General features: G+C 39.2%; 2 protein-coding genes across 3 annotated transcripts in view; one reads left to right on the top strand and one right to left on the bottom strand.

Annotated features, from left to right (window-relative positions):
• The window catches only part of LOC129768696 (G-protein coupled receptor dmsr-1), a 454,099-nt gene that overhangs the window by 184,869 nt on the left and 242,846 nt on the right, over positions 1 to 26,384 (bottom strand). The gene's annotated exons all lie outside the window — the stretch shown is intronic.
• LOC129768695 (protein artichoke-like) lies at positions 5,324 to 24,428 on the top strand. Its single transcript, XM_055770489.1, has 2 exons — positions 5,324 to 5,567; positions 19,195 to 24,428. The coding sequence occupies exons 1-2, from the start codon at positions 5,557 to 5,559 to the stop codon at positions 24,122 to 24,124; spliced, it is 4,941 nt and encodes a 1,646-aa protein (XP_055626464.1). The 5' UTR covers positions 5,324 to 5,556; the 3' UTR covers positions 24,125 to 24,428.

Raw genomic sequence — 26,384 nt, 5'->3', positions numbered from 1 at the left:
TTCGCCGTCTCAACGTAGTATTACTTGCGTCATTTTTATTAGTACTTAGTTAAGATTTCTATGCCAAATAACACGCCTTGAATGCATTCTGAGTGGCAAGCTCTAGAATACGCGTGATCACAGTGCAAGTCGGAGGAAATTTCTTTGACGAAAAATTCCCCCGACCAGAACGGGAATCGAACCCGAACACCCGGCATGTTAGTTATGACGCTAACCACTCGGCCACGGGTGCACTAATCTAATCTGATTACCCGACAAAGCGAAATCCGAAATCTTCAGCTGACAAATATCCAATTCTTTTACCGCATCGTTTATTAACATTTTCGTCACTATTCCCTGCTCTCTTTCCTGTCTGAAAGCATCTCGAATTATTCGTCTTCGTCTAGTCATCGACGTATCTCCTGAAAGAATAATATTACGCATACCAAGTTCATGATCCAACTCATCACCATCCAAAAAGTCTACTCTCATTTGCAAATAGAAATCCTGCACATTATCTATAGTAAATCTGTTTTCTGACTCCATCGTATTTTCTACTATTGCGTTCTAACTGCAATTAATCGCTGGTGTATTTCACAAATGTAGTGGTGAGAAACACTGACAATCCAATCTCAAGCACAAAGTAATCGTTAACAGTAGGTTACGTATAGCAATCGCTAGTAATTTATTTTCACGGCGTTTTCAACAGACAATTCTCACGCGATCGGTTTTTCGAAGCAAAGATTCTAACAGGATCCGTTGATCAAAGTTAAACTTCAAGAATAGTTATCGTACTTATGTATGTCGAGACGAATGACAATTTAAGTCTCGAGTCTCCCGTAGGTCCGGTGAAAATATTCTAACAGAAGTTAGAATATTTTCTGTGTTTTTCGAGGATCGCCAATTGAAAGTTATGGATTACTCCATAACCGCCCAGCTTAGCTCACCTCTATCTAATTTATCTCAGGGTCGGCTTCCGAACTACGGGTCACTCCCTGTACCGCGGACGACACTGTCGCAACCAAGAGAGAAGTCCAATAGGGCTGGTTCGAAATGTAAAGCTACGTAGGAAAAACTAATAATAGTTTTACAATTTACAATTTATTTGACACGATTTCTTCGTTCCGGCGCCGTTCGTCGACCGTTGGGGCCCTTCGATGACACGTGGTTGGTGTAACGGAGAGAGAGAGGAGAGACTGTAGCACGTACCTTCTTCGTGGATTCAAATGCGCTTCCACTGGTTAGCTCGCTTGCTGGCTTTCGGATCCGTGACAGAATTCGGTATCACTGCAGCACTTATGTTGCACACGGGTGGCTGGAGGTTCGTAATCCGGGGGCACGCTTGGAAACAGCGTGGCGTGAACCGGAACGTCCCTATTTTTTTTATCACACGCCCGATAGTGTTCGACTCACTCTCAATCAAAACTTTTAACGGTTTTTGAACTTTGATATTTCCTAGATAGGTGTTGGTCGCTTCCAAACTCCAGCTAAAGTGCCCGAGGCCTTTTTCATTTCCCTCCACGAAACCTTAATCCTTCTTCCTTTTTCCGTCTACTCTCCTCTCTCAATCCTTCCTCTCCCAAATATTCCTCTATCTTCCTCTCTCACTATCTCTCCCACTTCCGGAACACCATCAATGAATTTTCTTTTGCCCGCCGATTTTGTTCAAGGGGGCAGACGATTGGTACAAATTATACTATTGAGGTTAGTACATTTATACACTTAAAGCTAATGTTAGTTAGTACAATACAGAATTCATACAAAAAATTTACATTTAACGACAATATAATTCAGGAACCAGCCAACAAGAAACAAAACAAATTTACTTAAAGACTATTTCTCAACAATTACTACATTTAATTAAACAAAAATTGAACTGCCCTCCCTGTTGCGTAATTAATCGGTAACAAAACATATATTAGCCTGTGAGCGTGTCTACGTCAACTGGAAAAAGATCATCACGATAATTGTTAAAGCTATAACACTTAAAAAATATCGCTGGCGATGCTTGATTATTATTCTCGTGCTCGTCGTAATGTTCTCGCGAGAGAAAGAGTGAATCATGACTCATCCATCTTCAGCTGATTCTATAAAAACTACAACTCTTTCCACACAATTAAAATATTCTTCTAAAAAGTTATTTCAATGATATCGATTCATCCTAAAATAATATAACAATATTCAATCTATCGCAACCGCTGGGAACAATTTTCACCTTTAGTTTTCCTCCGGTGAACGCAGCTCACAACACTAAAAAATACTTTCCCCACATCCGCCTTGAAATGCGCTGCATTTTGACGGCGCTTTTAACCCGAAAACAGTATTTGAATTCACGAAAAAATTACTGATCGATCGGAAAGTGACCAATAAATCATTCAAGATTCATTAGTCACTTTGCTTGCGACCGAGTGCCGAGTGCTCAGTTAAGCTTTCCAAATTTGGCATTTTTAAAAATAGAGAAGGCCTGAGAGTCTGAGAAATTCAAAACATCATCATTGTTACACTAATTAAACTTGTATCGCGAAGATTCTTTTCGTGGTAAACACAGTGCAGCCCTAGGTGATTACATATTTGTTCTCCCATTATCGTTATGTATTTAATAACACATAAAATCAATAGATCGTAAGTGTGATTCAATCATATATAACCAATCTGCAGATAACGCTATGAAAACCGACGCGCTATGTCTTATATATTCTCCTCTGCTTCATTCTGCCCGTCATTGCAAACTCTGCACTATACTTACTTCGCACATATTCTGAGAATGCATTCGGAAGCGATTTTTTTACACACATTTCGTTCAGCCGACAAAGAGCTATTAACGATCAAATCCATCCTTGCGCCCTAAACGTTACGCCCTAGTTTTAGAAATTTGAAACGTTCACCCCAGTACAGATGTAGAAATTATATGGTGAAAAAAAAAGAAACACACCACTTTCCATAAATTGAAAATAGACGGAGCTTAAATTGCAATATTTTCTCTATTCACATTTTCAATACGTAGTCATACATTAAAAAGTAGGTATTGATATTTATTAGATTTTCGCTATTATTACACATACAAAATAATTTAAAATGAAGTTACAGATGGGTCAACCGACCGTCAACCACATGCAGCCCGCTGGTCGCTGGTTGAGTATGGTTGTTCTAGAGCCACCGTTTGGAGTATTCTTCTTCTTCTTATATGGCACTAACGTTCCTAGAGGAACTCCGCCGTCTCAACGTAGTATTACTTGCGTCATTTTCATTAGTACTTAGTTGAGATTTCTATGCCAAATAACACGCCTTGAATGCATTCTGAGTGGCAAGCTCTAGAATACGCGTGACCACAGTGCAAACCAGAGGAAATTTCTTTGAAATAAAATTTCCCCGACCAGAACGGGAATCGAACCCGAACCCCCGGCATGTTAGGTTTGACGCTAACCACTCGGCCACGGGAGCACCGTTTGGAGTATTGAATGAGTTAAATTTACGGAATACTGAACAGTTACAAAATCTCCTCAAAGTCCTACGTCAAGTTCACGTCCGTGCCTCTAGGCTCAGATCCTTCTACTTCTATACTTCTTCTATGTTTATGTTTATGTTTATTTTTGTTTTTTTTTTCAAATTGTGTAGCAAACAATATTTTTTAAAGCTACCGGTAAAGTTTTGTAGGTTTTTTTTGTGCGGTATCTATCCCTCGCACAAAAGCAGGTTCACCTGTACGTTATTATCAAATCACCGAACAGCGCAATAAATTCTTCGTAATTGTGGCTGTATGGCATGTTGTGCTATCTTGTTGAAAGAAAATGTCATCAATTTTCGAAATGAAAAATTCAGTTAACATTCCACGATAACGCCATTCATGCAAAATATGCGATGATTGCACCATATCATAATTCACAGCAAACGGTGATTCTTTTTTCATGGAATGGTGATTCGTGAATCCCTTGTGGGTTTGCCTCACATCATTTACTATAACTTTGTTGGTTGTTGTTGTTCAGCCAGGAATATGACTTATCCGAAAACATCATTTCGCTCTGTGGGTAGCAAAAAAACTTGTTGATTTTTCGTAAAAGTATGGGAAATTTCTGAACATTGTGAAAGCGATAATTTATTCACCGATATGAGATATCCAAATTTATCACCCCCATTGGGATGATATGCTTTAAATTTGTCTAATATTTTTGTAAACAATCGTTCTTCCATATGAGTAATCTGAATAATATTTCAACAGAAAAGGTGTAGATTCATTGAGTACAACTTCAGGATTTTTTTGTAGATGAAAACTTTTTTCGTTTCTATCACTCTATAATTTATTGGGAAATTTGGTTTTCTCAGCGCTAAACAATAATTGGAACTATTTTATGTTGCAGGCAATTAAGAGGATCTCATACGCCGCTTTTGTCCTGTTCCAACGACAAATTGCGAATAAATCTCACTCCTTTATATGAGCTGTGCAACCGGCAGTGTTCCCTCTTATGCAAATTGTATGGGCGACCAAAGCATCTAGCCTCGAGCAACATCATTCCCACTTCAAATGATGTTTCTTATCTTCAAATATCGTTGAAATTCAATCGAAATGAGCCAATTAGGAATATTTTCTCGATCCAACGGAAAGGCAATGCCCATCGTCTAATTATGTATTCATCACAGCCATCGGGGACAAACTTGTCCCACGCGTATCTGTAAACAGTCCACAGCTATGGGCGGGAGTAATGGACGTTTGGTGTTTATCCAGCAAGTCATTCATCTATCCGGCAAACGTCTGTCTTCTCGCTACCATAACTTCTACGATTCACGATAGTCGCTTTCGTTCGGAAGCATCCGATAAAACATCATGCGCCGACTATCGTGGGTATTAGCGTAAACAATGAACCTATTTCTGTCCCGATAGGGTTTCGGAATTGATTGTTACATGTGAACTGTTTTAAATAGTTGTCCTTTCTGCATTTGTTGGAGACGATATTTATAGAGAAGATAGATGTTTATAAACAATTTTAGCGACATCACTGATTGTCTTGCAACACGATAGAATGTTAGATTTAAATGAATCCATCCAAAATATTAGAGGAATCATTGAATATCGCGCTGATTCTAAAAAAAATAACGATTGTTCAAAATGTTTTAAAACATTTCATCGATGTGTAAACTCAATTTATTCTCCGTACAATCATGTTACTCCATGATCACCCTCTAATCATAATCCGAGATGTTGCACATCGTGTATTTGCATTTATTTCTAAATTCGTTTGTCGATGCTAATTTGAGAATGTACTCCAGATAGATCATTCCATAATTACATACACACCCATACGTTTCTTATCGGTCCTTTTCACCTCATCTCAGTGAACTCAACTATAAATCGACAAATTGGCAGTCAATCCGTCGGTCGACTCGACTTGGTAAAGTTTGTATTTCCTTGAGCTGATATTTAAAACATATTCTGTGTTCACATCGGCTGCATAAACTTAATAGGATTCAACTGAATAAATTTGTAAATTTCGCAAAGCAAGCGATTCGGAGCACATAAATTTTCGGATAGATTCACGTTGGAAAGCCGATCCCAGGAGATAAACCAGACACTCGGAAACCATTATGATTATCAAGTGAGTGTTGGTGCGGAAAACAATTCCCCGAAGTGTACACAAATTGGAGAGCGTGGTTTGGATAAAGTCAGTATCGAGCAATTCGGGTAACCATAAGTAATGATGAGTTCTAACGGTTGATGCCAATGATGTCGGTGGCGCGCGTTTCATCGGAAATTGCATGACGTGGGAAGCATAATTCCAGCCGCTGATAGGTGCCAGTTACAAGTTAATTCTCAATAATGTAAACAAAAACAATCAATATCAAAATAGAATTGAATCGATTCCTATTGACACGATACACGTCGTTAGGGAATGCTATAAATCATCAACAGAAATTGATTGACTGATTGGAGTGCACTGTTTTGAATTTGAACAATTCATGTGATTTCGAATTCATCTCATCTCGATAGTTAAAAATGTAACGTATTCTTATGCACGCCTATCAACCCTTGAACAGTTATCGCATGATAATGAATTCTATGTACCTCCTCTAAAATTATTGTAATTAAAATCATATTCCTTTTCAAGATTTAACATAACAGCGGCAGATTATATTACCAAAGAACCGTATTTCAAATCTAGTTTTAGGACGTTATTTGGACAAGCACTAGTTATAACATATATTTTTTTAAACGAATTTGATTTTAATGCACCAACTTTAAGAGAGGCGAGTTTAAAAACCACATAATTATATTTAAAATATTTTAGGTTTTCGTTAAGTTAGGTTCGTGTTCGATGTCGTGGTAACCTTGGTCACAATCACAGATATTGTTGCCAACAAGATCAATACGAAAGAGTAGCGCATTAAACGAACAGTGATTAGACATGAGCCGAGAGAAGGTGCAAATAAGGCCCCGACTCAAGTCGAGACTTTTGAACAACGGTTAGAGACTAACCGTAGGGATAATCGAGTGAAGTCACCGGCCAAATTCATTTTCGTTCCATTTGCATTGCCAGTTAGCGATGGTATTTTTACGGATTGAAGAATAAAATTCATTTAAGATGATTTAATGCTGATAAATGTCGCCTTCCATCGCACCCACCTTTGCTAATGAATCAGCCCTCTCATTACCCGGAATTGAGCAATGTGAAGGGACCCAGACAAAGGTAATGACATAACAGCGTCTGGATAAAGCACTCAAAATTTCTCGTAGTCTCTCAAGGAAGTACGGCGAGTGCTTTTCCAGCCTCACTGAACGGATAGCTTCGACAGAGCTGTGACTATTCGTTACAATGTAATACGGTTCAACAGATCGTGAGGCAACGCTGTCCAGCGCTCAGTGTATTGTTGCCAATTCAGAAATATACACTGATCAAGGAAACTGAAGACTATGGGGGGTGTTGAAAATTTTGTTGAACTCTCCAAATCCTGTGGACTCGTTCTTAGAGGACCCATCGGTAATGTACATATTATCACAATTGATACGCCCATACTTCGCATCGAAGATCGTTGTAACGTTGAGCTATCCAAATGCAGTTATTCAACGTGAAAATTATCCACTGCCGGTTATTGACACTTTCCTAAGCAAGTTGAGAGGATCGATGTACACAGTTCCATAACTATGTACCGTCAGTGACGTGATTAACGAAAATGAAGAGACAACTTTATTTGAAAATGATCTGAGACAATACTGAATCGAGCCCGAAGATTCATTGACTACAACAGCTACAGAAAAGACGAAGTAAGTGAGATAACACTCAAATTCTCGGGAATGTTTGATAATGCCACGCTATCACCCGAAGAAGCATCGACAGCCGTCAGGAATGTTCCGGTTAACGAGGTTTTGTTGAGCCGAATTCTTGTAAACGATGAGTGTATCCTCAAGGCTGTGGCCAACTTGAAGTCATCAATGTCAGCGGGTCTCGATGGGATACCCTCATTCGTACTAAAGAAGTGCGCCCACCGCTGCTCGCCCAGCTCCACCACTTGTTTGGCCTATCGTTGTCTAGTGGAAAATTCCCGATCCTTTGGAAAACGGCTTAGGGGAAGTGGGGGCAAAGTGGTCACCCTAAGGAATATGTCCATTTCCAGCGCCCACATACCGATTTAAATCCCGTTTTTCGAAGAATATTATAGTTCAACTCATTGTTCTTCAAGATAGCAAACGGCTTTCACTATAAAAATTCAAAATAGTACACTTTTTATCATTAGAAAAAAAAAGTGAAAAATCGAACTTTTTTTTTTGCTTGGAGGTAAAGTGGTCACCTATTGGGGGCAAAGTGGTCACCCACACATATCAAGCTAAATGGGAGAGATTTATGCGTTTTTTTCGTCCAAATTTGTTTAAATTATATTTGCTACAGTAGGTACATGTATGAAATAAGCTTGGTCTGTTCACCTAGAGTCTCAATTTTAATTTTCTCTTGCATACAAAAACGTAGTAAGAAACACATAACGTTCCACATAATGAGGCTTGGTTTAGTTGGAGTGGCATATTTTTCCAGGGTCAAAACCAAAAAAGGATCTTCTTCAAGAGTAGAATGTGATGAGGTATATCAGCTTCACCTATGACCACTTTGCCCCCAAGCATGAAAATAATTTGTATGCTAATGATTCGGTGAGATTAAACAAAATATCTGTTCACCTCTCCTAGAATATGTGAACAGTCGTCCAAACTGATGATTTGTCCAACATATCAGATTGAATAAACTAAATTTCATGAGAAATTCTTTAGATACCATGCGCACAGAACTACGGCCGAATGGCTATCGAGAGAGTAATTTCTGTTTTCAATTGTATTTTGACATGCGAGAGCTCTACTGAAGTACAGAGTGACTCAAAAGTCATTAAATTCTTCAAACATAAGGTGACTATCAATACCATAAGGTGAATGGTGGCACCTAGGCTGGAAATTCGCCTGTAGTTGTCAATATTCGATTTGTCTCCATTCTTGTGTACCGGGAACATATACGGGTAGTGGGGGCAAATTGGTCATGGGGGGCAAAGTGGTCACCTGCTTGTTTGGTAGTATATCTATTGACTAGAGATGCCGTATTGATAGTCACCTTATGTTTGAAGAATTTAGTAGTTCTGTGCGCATGGTATCGAGAGAGTAATTTCTGGCTTCATTTGTATTTTGACATGCGAGAGCTCTACTGAAGTACAGAGTGACTCAAAAGTCATTAAATTCTTCAAACATAAGGTGACTATCAATACGGCATCTCTAGTCAATAGATATACTACCAAACAAGCAGGTGACCACTTTGCCCCCCATGACCAATTTGCCCCCACTACCCGTATATGTTCCCGGTACACAAGAAAGGAGACAAATCGAATATTGACAACTACAGGCGAATTTCCAGCCTAGGTGCCACCACAAAAATGTTTGAACTCGTATTTTTGCCGTCTGTGTTGTTCCATATTAAGGAACTAATCAGCAACAATCAGCATGGATTCATGCCTGGACGCTCCACCACAACGAACCTGCTTGTCTTCACACCGCATTTCACCGACGGCTTCTCGGAGGGATGCCAGACTGACGCCATCTATACCGACTTGTCAGCTGCCTTCGACAAGGTGAACCACGCAATCGCAGTGGCCAAGTTGGAACGCGTAGGAGTCTGCGGTAATCTGCTGCTATGGTTCCAATCTTACCTGACTGACAGAACAAACTGCGTGAAGATTGGTGATCGTCTATCCTCATGTTTTGCATCGTTTTCCGGAATACCACAGGGCAGCCATCTTGGTCCACTTGTTTTTTTATGTCACTTCAACGATTGCAATAATCTACTAGGGAGTCCCCGATTACTTTACGCTGATGACATGAAAATCTTTTGCCACATCAGATCGATTGACGACACCATGTTCCTCCAAAGGCAACTGGACTCCTTTGCAGCTTGGTATGAAACGAATAGGATGGTACTGAATCCCAATAAATGCTCAGTCGTGTCGTTTGCAAGGAAACGGAATGTGCTCCTGGATGTAAAACTTACATAAAATGATCACATCGCATATATTGTCAACAAGGCATCGAGACAATTTGTCTTTCGAACGACGAAATTTACAGACATTTACTATCTGAAGGATGTTCACTGTGGCCTCGTTCGCTCCATACTGGAGTATTACTCTGCCGTCTGGAACCCGTACTACCAGAACAGTGTGTTTATTCGTGTCGCTTTGCGTTTACTGCCATTGCGAAATCCGTATAGCCTTCACAGCTTCCCCAATCTGGGTCACGTCAAAGCCGCTGTCAGCTTATCAATTTAGACACTCTGGAAGTGCGCCGTGACCGAGTGGTTAGCATCTCACATTATCATGCCGGGGGTTCGGATTCGATTCCCGGGAGATTTTTCGTCAAAGAAATTTCTTCCGACTTGCACTGTAGTCACGCGTATTCTAAAGCTTGCCACTTAGAATGCATTCAAGGCGTGTTATCCGGCATAGAAATCTCAACTAAGTACTACTGATAAAAATTACGCAAGTAACACTACGTTGAGAAGGCAAAAGTTCCACTGGGAACCATCCAAGGAGAAGAAGAAGATGTTCTTTCTTTCTTTCTTTGTTTTTAAGAGGCTTTAAACTTTGCAGTTCATTCGCCTCTACCAGAAGATGTTAAAAGAGGATCTTAAAAGAGGATCTTATAATCTGCGCTTTTCGCGCTAATCACACGCATGCATGAGAAAAGGATAGAAAAGGGTCACCCCCACACTCACCAGATGTTTCTCCGTGTCTTCTATCCTTTATGCTGTCATCAGCTGACCAGTTTCGCATTGGTCGGCGGAACTTCCTCCGCGATGTGGATCCGGATCCTGCTTGACGCTTGCCACCTACGCGCCAGTGGCCGTGTTTCGTGCCTCCAAATCACGAGAATTGTTTCTCCGCGGGAATGTCTTCCATCACACGATTCGCCGCCACTCCGCTCACCTGCACCGAACAGAACGTATCCGTCCCAGACGGCGGCCACAATTTCCACCACCAGCAAATCAAGAACACGATCTTCTTCCACGGCAGATGTCACGCTCACCGTCCGAAACAAGCCCGTTCGGATGGCCGCTAAACTCAAAAACCACTTCACTATTGCGCACCAGCGCTAGATCGAAACCCGACGGGCCGCCCACACGAGAGACTGCCAGATATGCGCACCAGCGCTAAATTAAGGCTGATGTCACATTAGGCGGATTCGCCGCCGCGGATTCCGCGAGTAAAACCGCAGCGGAGGATCTACAGTATATTGTGAATGAGCCATGTCACACAGAGCGGGGCGGTTTTGAAAGCAAATTTATATCGGGAAAAAAACCGTCGCGATATCCGCGGCGGCGAATCCGCCTAATGTGACATCAACCTTAAATAACCTCCGTTTCGGACGGCCGATGATGCCGAACCCAGCGGTTTTATGCGCACCAGCGCTAATCAAAACAAAACGTCCGTCTCGGACGACGAACAGTAACCAAAACCCCCAAATTTCTGCCGGTTTGTTTTTTTCCTCTCTCTGACAGTTCGATTGCTGTCGCCGTGACAGTTTTGGTGGGTGCGATAGTGCAGGGGTGTACTGCATTCATGTGTCTGGTTGGTTGTCTGATCCAGACGCCCAAAACGTAACAAAGAAGAAGATGGAAATGCGCCGGAACACTGTCCAAGCCATGGTGATATCTGAAGTTTTAATCTCACGAATTGACTGTCCTGCCATTCTCCAAAGGATCAATCTTCTGGCTCGTCCAAGGCAGCTTCGGAATGCGAACGAACTACGGTGCTTACGGTGCAGTTACAGGTGTACTGTACATTTTCAACCGTCTCGTGTTTGTATTAAGCGTAAATTTTTAATGTTTCCAGACCTTGACTTCGGACAACTTACTAGACAATTCAAATTTTTAATGCAATTTTGTAATTTAATGCAATATGTATTTAAAGCTAATTTAGATACTAAGACTGCCATTGGGGCTTCTAGCCTGTTGGCAAATAAATAAATAAATAAATAAATAAATAAATAAATAAATAAATAAATAAATAAATAAATAAATAAATAAATAAATAAATAAATAAATAAATAAATAAATAAATAGATAAATAAATAAATAAATAAATAAATAAATAAATAAATAGATAAATAAATAAATAAATAGTGGAGGTAAATTCTCCGGGTATTAAGCTATAAAATTAGTAATTTTAAATTACTAAACACCAAAATTAAGAAGGGGAAGTTTCGTCCCGTACTTGTTACAACAAAACACTTTCGTCGTTTGAGGTTCGCGTTGTGATTGTGGAGCCGACACCAATATCGGACGAGCGAAACTAGAATCTTTCGTCGTATGTGCCCTTCTCAAAGAGCTGAGCTCTCGGCCACCTTAAAGAAGGGAGCAGGATACTCAAGGGAAACCACATCCTTGTATCCAAAGATCAACTGAATTGGATACCCCGATGAAGCCGTAGACCTAGACTTAGGTCGACGTTTCGGACTGGAACCACAGCAACAGCTAGGGGAGTATAGCATACTAGATTTCTATATCATTTCCAAAGATCATAAATTAGAGAATCTTGACGTTTTCCAAAAGAGCAAACATGCAGCTCAATTTCGAAATGTTCTTACGCGCATGTTAGATACGCTTGCATCACATTCGTTCAAGTGTCAAATAACAATTCCATGAACTCATATGGAACATAGCGTTCCATAGCTAATAAATTCCTTTAGCTGACATACAGCATTTCTTAGAACCAATCTGGGTCACGTCATTTTACACCCATCGGTTCCCAGGCCACACAAGTACTTTGAACCCATCGATTCCCATGCCACACAAGTGCTTGTAATTTGAGCAGCACGCTGAGCACGCTTTCTTTCATACAGTCGATCCATTCTACGTGTGTACGTATTGGTAATTGTCTATACGAGTTATACTTTTCTGATTGGTGAATTGGAAAAAGGTAGTCTCAAGCTTCTCCCACCATTGATATAGAAAGTGTAATGTATAATGTAGTACTAGAATTAGGAGGTTTCCTTATCGATAAGAAATATAATAAACGGAGTTCTTTAACAACCACGACACGAACCGAAGTTGAATTCATTGAATATCACAGCTCTTTATCATCCAGTCCCAAGAAGGTTAGATGGCGACCGAGAAAGTGGTTTTAGAATTGTTAAAGTGAAAAACGTTTGAAGAAATCCGACATTGCTTTTAGTGCTTTAGTGCTCTTAGTGAGAAGACCCTGAGATCAAAAACAATGGGTTTTATGAGCAGTGACGAAATCGTCACCAATGCAAGCACATCAACGGAAAGCACAGTGATTGGGGCAACGTTGGTTATTGTCGTTTTTATTATAGTGATTTTTTTGTTTGCCAAAATGTACACAAACTACATTAAAAGTACTGTGAATGAAGCGGCACGTAGAGAAATACAGCTTCACACAATGCGCCAAGTCTAATTGGCTGATGAATAACTAATTGCAATCGGTTATACAAGTGAGAAGTGAAAATGAAACTGACAATTTTCGGAACGATGTGCTCGAACGAGTTCGAGTTGGATGAATTCTTAGTGTTACTGTGTTCAAAACTTTAAGACAGCAGAGAATTACGACTTTCAGAATTTATTTTTACGAAAGTTGGTTGAAACGGGAAACTTTCATTATGAGGTGTAAATTCAACAGACTGTGCAGTATATGGCCGTATAACGAAGAGGTACAAAAAAAAGGGCTGTGTATTCAGCAGCCTGCGGCAAGCATCAGTGAACGGGCAAAATAACGGAGGCATGCGTATAACGGAACGATGAGTGCAGAGGCGTTTGCCGAAGAAAGCAGCAAAAGAAAAGACAACTAGTAACATATGGTAATGTAACAATTTTTTTTTAGTATTTAATTAACCTTATTATTGTCAAGCAAAATATTTAGTCTATGAATGAATGAATACGAGCAATTGAAAACGTTGCACAAGTATATTAAAAAATCCGTAAATACTACATTGAAAGAGAATACTCTGAGGAATAAGCTCAAAGAATGTGAAGAATTGTATAAAATACTGGAATTCAAATTTAATGATAATACAACTGAATTCTCAGAAGAAGATTTAAATTTTTTCATATCCAATGTAAACAAGTGGTATTTAGAGATTAAAAATATTGTTAGAAGCAAATTAGAGAAGTTACATTTGAAAAATATAAATCATTCCAGAACAACTTTGAACATTTGTAGAGCAACAAAATTGAAACACAACACAATGCCGGGAGCAAATGAAACTCCTTTCGACTTACGTCAAGCTACAGCACTCGTACAGCCGTATGACGGTAATGCAGCCGGGCTCGATGCTTTTATCGACTCAGCAAAACTACTTGCTGAGTTAATAGACCCAGCACATATGACTATGGCCGTTAAATTTTTAAGAACACGCTTGTCAGGGAAAGCTCGTAGTGGCCTTCCTGACACAATTTTAACGATCAATGACCTAATTGATCACGTAAACAATAAATGTAAAGATACTGTCACTCCAGACGCAATCATAGCTAAATTAAACACCACCAAACAGCGTGGTCAAATAACAAGTTTTTGCGAGGATATTGAAAATCTCTGCGTAAAACTTGAAAACAGTTACATTACTCAGAGAGTGTCTGAAAATTTACATTACTTACATTACATTACTCAGAGAGTGTCTGAAAACGTTGCGAAGGCAATGACAACAAAGGCAGGAGTAAATGCTTTAATTAATGGTATTAGCGCCAGTGAAACCAAATTGATTTTGAAGGCAGGAAATTTTGCCTCAATAAAAGAAGCATTACAGAAAGCACAAGAATTTTGCATTGACAATGCAAACATTTCGCAAATTTTCAACATGCGAAATAAGCAAAACAACGCGCATAAAACTACATACAATAGAGGCAATTTCCGAGGAAATGGCTTTTATAGAAATCAAAATTTTAGAAATTATTCTAGAGGTGGTTATGATTCTAGAAATCAAACAAATTCCTACTATCAATCACATAGCGGAAGATATTAGCGTGGAGGCTACAATAATCGCGGTCGGTTTAACAACAATCGCCCACGATTTGATAGGGGGAACAGAATGTATGTAGTAAATGTGGATCAACCAGTTGGTCAATCACAGCAGACAAATCATAGTCGCGAAGCACAAGCTGGAGCATCCAATAGAGCTGTTTTACAACAAAACCAACAACAGAGAACTTTTTTAGATCAGTGTTAACGATGAATATAAGCGCTTCAAATTTCATTAAAGTTTGAGTGCGTATGGCAAATTCTATTTGTACCTTACTTGTGTAGATTCGGGTGCAGATATTTCAATATTCAAATCAAATAAGGTACTTGCGCATCAGCAAGTGGATAACAGAATTAAAACTATATTGACAGGAATTAGTGAAGGAGAAATAGAAACAATAGCCGTTACTGAGACATTGTTAGATTTTGGAGATAATGTACATGTGGAACATGTATTTCATTTGGTTAAACCAGATTTTCCTATTTTGACAGATGGTATTTTAGGAAGAGACTTTTTATCTTCCTTTAAGTGTAACATCGATTATGAATATTGGTTATTAAATTTCAACATTAATAACAGATCTGTATCTATTCCAATTCAAGATTCAGTAAATGGAAATTACATAATACTACAAAGATGTGAAGTGGTCCGAGAAATTAATAATTTGAACATTACAGAGGATATGGTATTGTTTTCGCAAGAGATTAAACCTGGTCTATTCTGTGGAATACAATAGTTTCGCCCTATAGTCAATATATAAAATTTATGAATACTACATTACAACCGATTAATATACAAAATGTTGACTTCAAACCCAGAATGGAACCATTGAGCAAATTTCAATTTTTGAATATTACATCAACCAGTAAAGTGAAAACTTCTCAAGCAAGAATCGATAAAATTTTGAAGGAAGTTGACATGACTAGCGTTCCTGAATTTACGAAAAGAGAACTAAACAAATTGATAATTAGATTTTCAGACATTTTTTCATTACCTGATGAACCAATTACAGTAAATAATTTTTACGAGCAAAGCATAAATTTGAACGACAAAATTCCAACCTACATACCCAACTACAAAACCATTCATTCCCAAAGTGAAGAAATAGAGACTCAAATCAATAAAATGCTGAAGGATGACATTATTGAACCTTCGGTATCGTCATATAATAGTCCTATATTATTAGTACCAAAAAAATCAATAGATGATAAGAAAAAATGGCGACTAGTCGTAGACTTCAGACAGCTTAACAAAAAGATTCTAGCTGACAAATTTCCCTTACCAAGAATAGATTCTATATTGGATCAGCTTGGTAGAGCCAAGTATTTTTCCACTTTAGATTTGATGTCCGGGTTTCATCAAATCCCTTTGGATGAAATTTATTGTCCGTACAGATCACATACCATTGGTATTCCTATTTAACATGAAAAATTCTACATCCAAATTAACTCGAATGAGGCTAGATTTGGAAGATTTTGACTTTACTATTGAATACATACAAGGTAAAACAAACGTTACAGCTGATGCCTTGTCACGCATCACGATGACGTCGGATGAATCAAAATCCACAAACTTATGCGTCGTAAACACGAGGTCAATGACACGGAATAAAAATGAAGAATCCAGACAAGCTAATAAAAAGCATGACGACGGCACTAGACAAAACACAGACATTATATACACGACCAATAATCCGACAGAGACAAGAAAATTACCTAAACTTCGAGTGGAGCCGATCTGGCGTAGTGGTAACATCCATACCTCTCACGCTGAAGATCACGAGTTCAATTCTCACTCCCAACATTCTTCCAAAATTGGAAGTAAAAAGTGACGAACCAGCCAAAAGTGTTGAAAGTCACTATAATACAGATATAAAAAAAAAAAAAAAAAAAAAAAAAAAAAACCTAAACTTCGAAGTACAATCGAGAACAATAACTTGATATTAACATATGAAGGAGCGCAGAAAAAAAAATTATACGAATTACAACACAATTGCGAAGTATAAGACAAACATTAGTGTTTGCACTTTCAGTGTTAGAAAAAGAAATGGAAATAAAGCAAATAAATAAAATCGCGTTATCAAGTCATGATATAATATTTGAAAGGGTACCCAAGGAAATGTTTAAAGCGTTAGCTCTTAAAACAATGAAAAATCTGCAGATAATTATATATAATCCACCAAAGTTCATTAGTGATCTTTGCGAGATCCAAAATGTTCTGAATCAACATCATTTTACGCCAACCGGAGGACACATAGGACAGCACAGACTGTACCTTAAGTTACGAGAAATATATAATTGGAGGGACATGAAAGGTTCAATAGCTTAGTTCATCAAGGCCTGTGAATTGTGAAAACAGTTACGAAAAGAATTAGCTGATAGATCAGCAAATCCAATAAACTTAAGTATAGGAGATTTGGTGTATCTAAAAAACGAATATAGAAAAAAACTAGATTCCTTTTATAGAGGACCATTCAAAATCAAAAACATTCATGCACCAAATTGTAAGGGGGTCTCCGTAGCCACATTGGTTGCGCGTTCGCTTAGTAAGCGATCGATCGTGAGTTCAAAACTCAGGGCCCTCATTGACCATCTTTGTGTTGTTACAGAATAGCTACGTCCACGCAACAATCATCAGCGATGGAGATCGATCCACGGTCGAAATAAGATCGATTCATCCATACAACTGCTCTGCTCTGCCAGACACATCGGGCTACTGTTCTATAAATAACTCAACAATGATCAATCAACTGTCTCCGCTGTCCGGTGGTCCAACTGGATAATGGAAGAACAGAAAGAATACCCTTACGCCTAAATGGCTACTGTGTGAATGTACCATATGTAATGGTATAGAAGGAATACTGGCGAATGGCAACTGTGTAATGTGCTAATTATAGATATGATAACCATGTGACATGTACACGATTAAAATTCGGCTCTGTTACAGCTAAAATGCTAATGAGCCTTAAATAAATAAATGGGATAAAAGAAAATGAACCAAATTGTGAAATAATTAATTTGCAAACCAATCAACCATTATTAGTACATAAAAATAGATTAATTAGAGTTTAAGATGTGTTACAAATACCGAGCCTAATCTCAAAAAAAAAATTAATAAATTTAAAAAAAATTAAAAATGAGATAGGTTAAAATTTTTAGCATTAGCTAAAAAGTGAGAAATTCGGTTAGAATTAAATTAAGTTTAATATTGTTACTATATCTTTCCCACACGAGTAAGAAAAACCAAAAAAAAAAATGTATGAATAAACATTATAACGAAGTTTTGGGACAACAAATTCCTTTTAACATTTCATTGAATTATGTTGACAATAGTTGAATGCTTCATTTCATTGCATCATTCACCCAAAGGGGGGTGGTGTAGCATACTAGATTTCTATATCATTTCCAAAGATCATAAATTAGAGAATCTTGACGTTTTCCAAAAGAGCAAACATGCAGCTCAATTTCGAAATGTTCTTACGCGCATGTTAGATACGCTTGCATCACATTCGTTCAAGTGTCAAATAACAATTCCATGAACTCATATGGAACATAGCGTTCCATAGCTAATAAATTCCTTTAGCTGACATACAGCATTTCTTAGAACCAATCTGGGTCACGTCATTTTACACCCATCGGTTCCCAGGCCACACAAGTACTTTGAACCCATCGATTCCCATGCCACACAAGTGCTTGTAATTTGAGCAGCACGCTGAGCAATTATGTTCTTTCTTTCATACAGTCGATCCATTCTAAAGTAAGCAATATAAACACGCCTTCGGTGTGACTGTGTGTACGTATTGGTAATTGTCTATACGAGTTATACTTTTCTGATTGGTGAATTGGAAAAAGGTTGTCTCAAGCTTCTCCCACCATAGATATAGAAAGTGTAATGTATAATGTAGTACTAGAATTAGGAGGTTTCCTTATCGATAAGAAATATAATAAACGGAGTTCTTTAACAACCACGACACGAACCGGAGTTGAATTCATTGAATATCACAGCTCTTTATCATCCAGTCCCAAGAAGGTTAGAGGAGTCAACGACGGGCCCAGATACGATAGACAAACACCTGTGAGTGACTTGAAGCTAGGGTGATGGGTAAGTCAAGATCTGCCGAAGCAAATAAACGCCGCCGAGAAACCTAAATACATTTGTGTTTTCCAGTTTTTCTGGTTAATCTAGTCTGGCTGGAATTGAGCCGACCCTGGAAGGAATAACCGAGTCCATGTGGAATTCACGTGCATGGTCCGATTAAAACGGAAAACCTGTCTCGCTGCTATATTTTGCTCTGGGCTATGGGAAGAACAAAACGAATGTATTGGAAAATGTGAACACTTCCAATTCCAATAATTTTATCTATGGGAATATTGCATCTCGTAACTGAAAACCAATCGAACAAATCTCAGGAAAATGCTATTACGTTAAAATCATTTGATGAAATCGTGACATGGTTTCTTATTTGGTATCCGTACTGGAAGACGTAGTTCTACTTCATAACCATGAAAGTCCGATTATTTTCTGAAAAATATTACATAAGCGCTATATGATTATCCAATTAGCCATAACAATTTCTATATATGTGATAAGATTATGAAGATTCTCTAAAAATAGACAACATTACAGGTTACAAAAAAACAAATATCATCGATTCTACCGAAATATTTAAAACCTATACTAGGTAAGAAAGTATAGTAAAAAATAGTATTTCTCTCGTTTCTATCTGATTCCAGTTTGACGCTTTTGTACTCGTTCCTGCTGTACCATGTGGCTGCCTCTGGCCAGGAATCATTCTCGTGTCAATATGTCCGATCAACCAAAACGTGTTCATTCCACCCGCTAACGGTTCTACTAATGAACAACGGCCCTAAACATCCAGTCTACAAGCTGTACTCATCAAACAACACCGCTCCTGGCGATGTCACGATCGAGTTCAACAACTCAATTTTGGAATACATTCCAGCCCAACTCTTTCAGAGCATACCACGTATCGTCGAAATTCACATGCGCTCTACCGGAGTACGACAGATCCACGAAGATGCCTTCCAGGGATTGGATGTAATACGGAAAATTTCCCTTAAAGAAAATTTTCTTGGACATCCTCCGGATAGATTGTTCAGCAATCTTAGCACTCTTCGAACATTGGAAATGATTGACTGCGATATTAAATTGATTCCGACGGGAATGTTCCAGGATTTGGTAAACCTTCAAGTGTTGGACTTGAGTCGGAATAAACTGACAGCGCTACCACCCAATTTGTTCGCTCACAATCGTGAACTGCTCGCCTTGGTACTGTCAAAGAACAGGTTGGAAAATCTTCCGCACGAAATTTTCATACCTCTTGAAAAAGTGCAAGGTATTATGCTACAGAAAAATAAACTGGCTGCACTACACGAAGACTTATTCCTGCACAACGGAGAACTCAAAACCATATTTCTGTCGGAAAATTCGTTGAAATCGTTCCCCGCCAATATTTTACGGAACCAAACTCGTCTGGAACGACTTTCACTTGGCGAAAATGAAATTAGCGATTTCCGCTTAGAAACTTTTCCTTCCGAGGAGCCATTCTTCCTATATTTGCAGCAGAATCAGCTAACTGCAATGAACAAATCAGCTTTGATGAATTTGGGAAATCTCAGAGAGCTGTATTTGAAAGGAAACCGTCTGAGATATTTGGAACCATCTGTTTTCTACGGTTGTCCCAATATAACGCTGATCGATTTGGAAAATAACGAGCTTCAGGTACTGCCCCAGGAGTTGCTGTCGGAATCAACAAATTTAAAAACGTTCAGTGCTGGCCGAAACGAAATTCATGCCCTCGATGCGGATTTTTTCCGAATGAATATGAAGTTGCGAAAAATACTTCTTTACAGAAACAGGCTCGACAACATTCCAGTTCAACTGTTTGCCGGTCTAGCGTCCCTACGAAGATTGGAGCTGGGATTTAATCGCATTCATCAACTCGATGAGAATACTTTTGCTGATAATGTGGCATTGGAACAGTTGTTTCTGAACTTTAACCACCTGATGATGCTTCCGGGGCGACTTTTCGATAGACTGGGTGATTTGGAAGTTTTGGATTTGATGGGGAATCAACTGAAAGAGATGGGCTTCTTGAAAGGAGTCACCTCGCTTGACAAACTAGACCTTAGTCACAATGAGATATATGGGATTGGGGCTCCGATCGAGGATATGAAGGAACTGCGGAATCTACAGCTGGCGAATAACCCGATTCAAGCCATCGGTTGCAGAGCCTTCACAGGACTTCATGTGCTGGAAGTTTTGAATTTAACGAATTGTAGAATTGAATACTTGCATAGGAATGCTTTCGCGGATCTTAGAAACTTGGAAACAATTTCACTTGGGGGGAATAAAATATCTAGTTTATCCCCAGAAACGTTCATGAATCTGGAAAAGTTGGAGGTGATTCGACTCAATAATAATTCAATCGAATACTTCGAACCTAGTTTGCTGGCTAACAACAAGCAGCTGAAAGAGATCGATTTTTCTTACAATCCATCCAAGGAAATTAGTTCGGAGCTATTCAAGGCATGTGAGAAATTGATAGTTTTGGATTTAAATGGAATCCGCTTGCAAAAACTTGATCATCGACTGTCATCAGAGAAAGAACATTTGAAACAATTGTACTTGCAGGACTGTTCAATTAGTGATATCGACCCCGAAGCTTTTGATGGTCTTACATCATTGAAACGACTTTCGCTTCAAGGGAACGACATAACAGAACTTCCGGATGGAGTATTCTCGGACCTGAGTTCGCTGGAAGTGCTCGATCTAAGACGAAACAAGATTGAAACAATTCAGCCAGCTGTTTTCAAGGAAAATAGTCCATTGGAGGAAGTGTACCTTTCCGAGAATTTGTTCAAATCCATTGACAAGATTTCTCTCTCAAAAATGCCAAAGCTAACGACATTATCACTACAAGATAATACGTTAGGACATTTGTCGACAAACAGTTTTTACTCCCTGAAAGACAATCTAGAAACGTTGTTGTTGCGTAACAATACACTAAAAGCGATAGATCCGCATGCGTTCAGTGGTTTAACAAAATTGAAACACTTGACCTTGAGTGACACTAACCTAACTCATATGAATGCAGAATGGGCTGCTGAACTTATATCACTGGAAGAGTTTCAGCTTACGGATAGCTCAGTCCAAAATGTGCCAGAAACAATGTTTATCAATAACAAGAAACTTAGAGTTGTTTCCCTGAAGGGTAATCGCTTAAAGGATTTTCCGCAAGATGTTTTTGGCTCCAACCTAGCGTTGGAACAGTTGTATCTGTCCAACAATCTTTTCACTGGCGCAAATAACAGAGCCATAAAGAATCTAAACGAATTAAAAATTCTCAAAATGAACGCAAATCGTATCATTTCCGTTACAGCTGATTTATTTGCGAACAAACCTCAGTTGGAGGAAGTCTGGTTCGAGGAGAATTTTTTGACGGAGTTTCCTGTGGAGCTGCTATCTAACACTAGCAGCTTGAAGCTTTTCAACGTGAGTAACAATTACCTTCGTTCAATTGCACCAATGTTTTTCAATGGATGCCATGATCTGCACACGTTAGATTTATCACATAACCAATTGGAGGAAATTGACGAACATGTTTTCATAAGATTGGAGGCGCTCCAAATCTTGATTCTCAGTGGCAATCCATTGAAGACACTATCAATCATATCGTCACTTGAAACTCCACAGCTAACGTTCCTGGATTTGAGCCAAATACTCATCACTGAGCTGCTTGTTGATCCACAACAGCCATTGTTAAATCTGGATGCACTATACGTCACTGATACACCGATAAACATGTCGAAACTAATCGCAGCACCAAACATGACGATATTTTCAACCTCCCATGCAGCAATCCAAGAAATCACGGAGAGCTTCTTCCACAGCAGTTCCAACCTTGTTGAAGTGTATATCATTGACAGCTGTGTGCAGCGCATACACTCGAACGCTTTGAAGAACATGACCAAGCTAGAAATGTTAGATTTAAGTGACAACGAGATCCAGGAGCTCGACGATTACATATTCAGCGGATGTCTTTCACTTCATACCCTTAGACTGGATGGAAATAGACTCATTCGTTTAACAGCGGAAACCTTCGAGGGATTATTGTACGTCAGAGAGTTGGGTCTCACCAATATGGACTCCCATAGCTGGGATCAAAATGCTCTTACGAAACTCAGTCCTCTTACAGTATTATATCTAACGAATTGCTCAATCTTCTCGTTGAATAATTTATTCCATAACCTTACCCAGCTTGCTTACTTGTCCTTGACAGATAATCGAATTTCAGTTATTGAATGGAATGATTTTTCATCGCTAAGAAATCTGCGACACCTTCATCTCTCTGGAAACCCTTTGGTACAGCTGGAGCCAACGAATTTATGGTTTCATGGAAAACTCGCTTCGTTTGTTTTGGAAAATGTAAGCATCAGTTCCGTAGAAGTCGTCAATGAAATTCCAAGTATGGAGGAGATATTTATTTCGAATAGTTCGCTATCGAAACTTCCAGATAAATTTATCGGAATGAAAAGACTTAAATACATTGTAGCGGATAATAATCGGTTAACGGAGCTCGGCCCAAAACTCTTCGAAGATACCAATTCACTAGAGGAACTATATGTTGGGAACAACACCATAGGTAGTCTACCACTCGATATATTTGCAAATACACCGAATTTAAGATTCATAGATTTCACGGATAACCAGTTGGACTCGTTGGATGCAATGAGAAATGTCACTTCTCTGAAGGAAATTTACGTCTCCGGGAACAGACTTCGTTCACTTGCGGAAGATACATTTCACAACTTAACCAATTTGGAGACTCTTGAGCTTAGTAACAACGGGTTGACCGAAGTTCCCGCCAAACTACTGTTTAAATCGAATAAACTGTTAACCGTTGACTTATCCAATAACAGTCTGACAACCATTGATATAAATCTCTTCTCAACCCAGAATGCACTTGAATGGATATTACTAGAGGACAACAAACTAGAAAATATAGATCTACAAATATTGCGAAATAAACACCTCGAAGGAATGAACATTTCATATAATCGATTGACCAGCTTCGATCTTATGGAACTGGATAGAATAAATGGATCTATCAAGGAATTAGATGTTTCACATAACAATCTGCAATCGTTTTACATACCCAACTATCTCAGAATGGCCTTCATATCTTTCAACAATATCAGCTCCATAATAACTAATAGTGACGTTACCGTGCTTTCAGCGCTGACAGAGCTTGAAGCATGTAACAATCGCATCGAATCGATGGACTCATTTCAATCGTTATTTAAGTTGGAAAGGCTCAACTTATCGTGCAATCCTATCGAGTTCGTGAACTTCACAATGCTGTCTACGTACGACAAACTCACCGTCCTGAACGTCTCATCACTCGGACTGACTTCGGCCAACCTCGACCAAGCGACACATATCTTCCAACCAACGCTAAAAATCCTTGACATCTCCCACAATCAACTGCGTTCGTTGCCGCTGCGATTCCTCGCCAACTATCCCTACTTGGAAGAGCTTTTCATCCGGGGCAATCCGCTGGAGAGTTTCGATTATAGCGCACTTAAATCTTGCCTGAAATTACTCACCCATCTTGACGTAAACGAAACCTCGTACATTTAACTCCCACCTTGGGGCGTCTCTCACACGGAGCGTGACCTGATTTATGGCGAACCTATCTACAGTCTACTTTCCCTCTTCAGCATGTGTCGCAGCGAGTCAGAGTCAGAGACACACCATATAGATTGATGGAGCGTTTCACACGCATTTGGGATTGAATGTCATCCCAGAGACAATTAACCGTCACAGCTAAAATAAACAAACCATAACACCAGGAAGAGACAGCTCATCAAAAAACGGGCGCAGTGTTTGGCTTCCATGTTTCGGTTCTCGCACTTGGGGCTGGCAATAAATTAGATGATCCGTACGATACGATTCGATTTAGATGTCCGAAATCCGGTTCGCAACTGATTGCCCTTCAGTATTTAATTAGTCGTCCTAACCAGCAATAAGAGTTGTGGTCTCAGGGGGGATTAATATAATTCACGGATTGGATTGTTGAATCGCATTTTTTATCGAATCACTGGGTTGATTGAGAAAAGAAAGAAACAGGCGAAACAGGACTCGAAATGAAGAACGGTGCATCTGATGACCTCGTTTAGATGAGATTCTGACAAAATTGTGTAATTAGTTTGGATTTGATTGGCTGTGCAATTAGCAGATGCACTCCTTGATTGACACGAATTAGACGTGTTCAGAAAAAAACACTACACAGCATTTAGTTATTTGGTTTATTTAATTTTCAAGCATTACTTAACACATTGTGGGACGCTCACGAGTTTTCTCGTGTTTCGCGTTCCGTCTGTTACGGATGGATCACGAAATAACCCGTGTTTTCTACACTTGAAGGTTAAATCCTTGGTTTGTCAAGAATCTAACAAGGTCTACCGATGGCTCGCCTTCGTTTCATCCACATCGAAGGAAACGATCTCATTCGTGGGATTCGAACAAATGAAGCCTTCATGTTTGGTTCAAAACGTGAGGTCCTTAATGTGTTAATATCTAGCTTACAAAAAATACATTGACAACCTTCCTGACAGATTTACGGCAGTTAGCCGACAGTTTAGCTATGACAGAAAAAAAATATGTTGTGACAGATCCTCTTTTTCCACGACTTTCTCAAACTAAAATCAATTGAATTTGGTATGCTGATTTCGTCCGAAGACATTTTCGCGCAACGGTATAAAATAAGATCAGGCCAAAAGACCACTTTGCTATCCGCAAGGTACTTTCAAATAAAATTCCTACTTTCCGTCAAATAATTGCTACCAGGGCTCGGTGAAGTCATACTCAGCTAAGGATAGTCAGCAAACTATGAAGAAATTCACCTTCGTATTCAATTGGAAACGAGTTTTGGCTTCTTTCAGCAGTTTCTCCGTCAATATGAGGCTGAGGTGACACTGGCTCGGAGTACGCACGAAAATTTGATTGAACGATAACTGACAAAAGAGAAACAAACAATTTTGTTGCAAACAGTTGCCATGTTAGATCGGTTCATGCATTGTAATAGATTATGTTCTTTGTTACAAATAAATTTGATGACCGTCCTTTTATGTTTGATATGATGCCTAGGAGTACCAAAATATGTGAACGGAAGAATTATAAAACGATCATTGTATTTTACATCTCCTTCCGAAATTATTGCATCTCTCATGTTTACGTAGTTCTCAAACCGCGAAAGTTCATCCACCTCTAGTATCTGGAATGACAATTTGTCCCAGGCTTCTCAGGTTAGAAGTGCGTTTTAGAGAAACATATTCCGGGCTGCACAAAGACATGAAATGTATTTGCAAAGCGGTTTTCCCCAGGCGCATTGATTTTGAAGTCTGTATTAGGGAAACGCAGCTCGGTGGAAACAAAAAAACCCCTACTTGCAAGTATATTTACAAAGCGAATTCCCACAGGTATATCGATTTTGAAGTCTGTATTGGGGAAAACGTAAATCGGGCCAATCAAAACTTGGCAGTCAGGGCGTTTAGATAACGCTTGACATTTGAAAGTTTCTCGCGGCTTACGACCACAAAACTGCCCAGCTTAGCTCACCTCTTTTTTATTATAATCTCAGGGTCGGCCACCGACCTCGGGAGGACTCTTCAACCCTTCAACTTCTCGAATGGAAACCTAAATCCGCCTTTTCCAATGCACACTGGTTCTGGGACAGATTGATAGTGATTTGAAAGAAGGTTAATTGTATAGTAGACGTACCTGGTACCTTTCCTTCGTGGGGACAATGTGGTAAGGTGTGGCTGAAACGTGGGTGTTCTCTTCCAACCCAGAATTCGCTGCCTTCGAACACCTCGCCTTTATTTTCTCAGTCGACTAC

Source organism: Toxorhynchites rutilus, chromosome 2, assembly GCF_029784135.1.
Source record: "Toxorhynchites rutilus septentrionalis strain SRP chromosome 2, ASM2978413v1, whole genome shotgun sequence".
NCBI classification, from domain to species: domain Eukaryota; kingdom Metazoa; phylum Arthropoda; class Insecta; order Diptera; family Culicidae; genus Toxorhynchites; species Toxorhynchites rutilus.
This window is presented reverse-complemented; position numbering and strand designations above follow the sequence as displayed.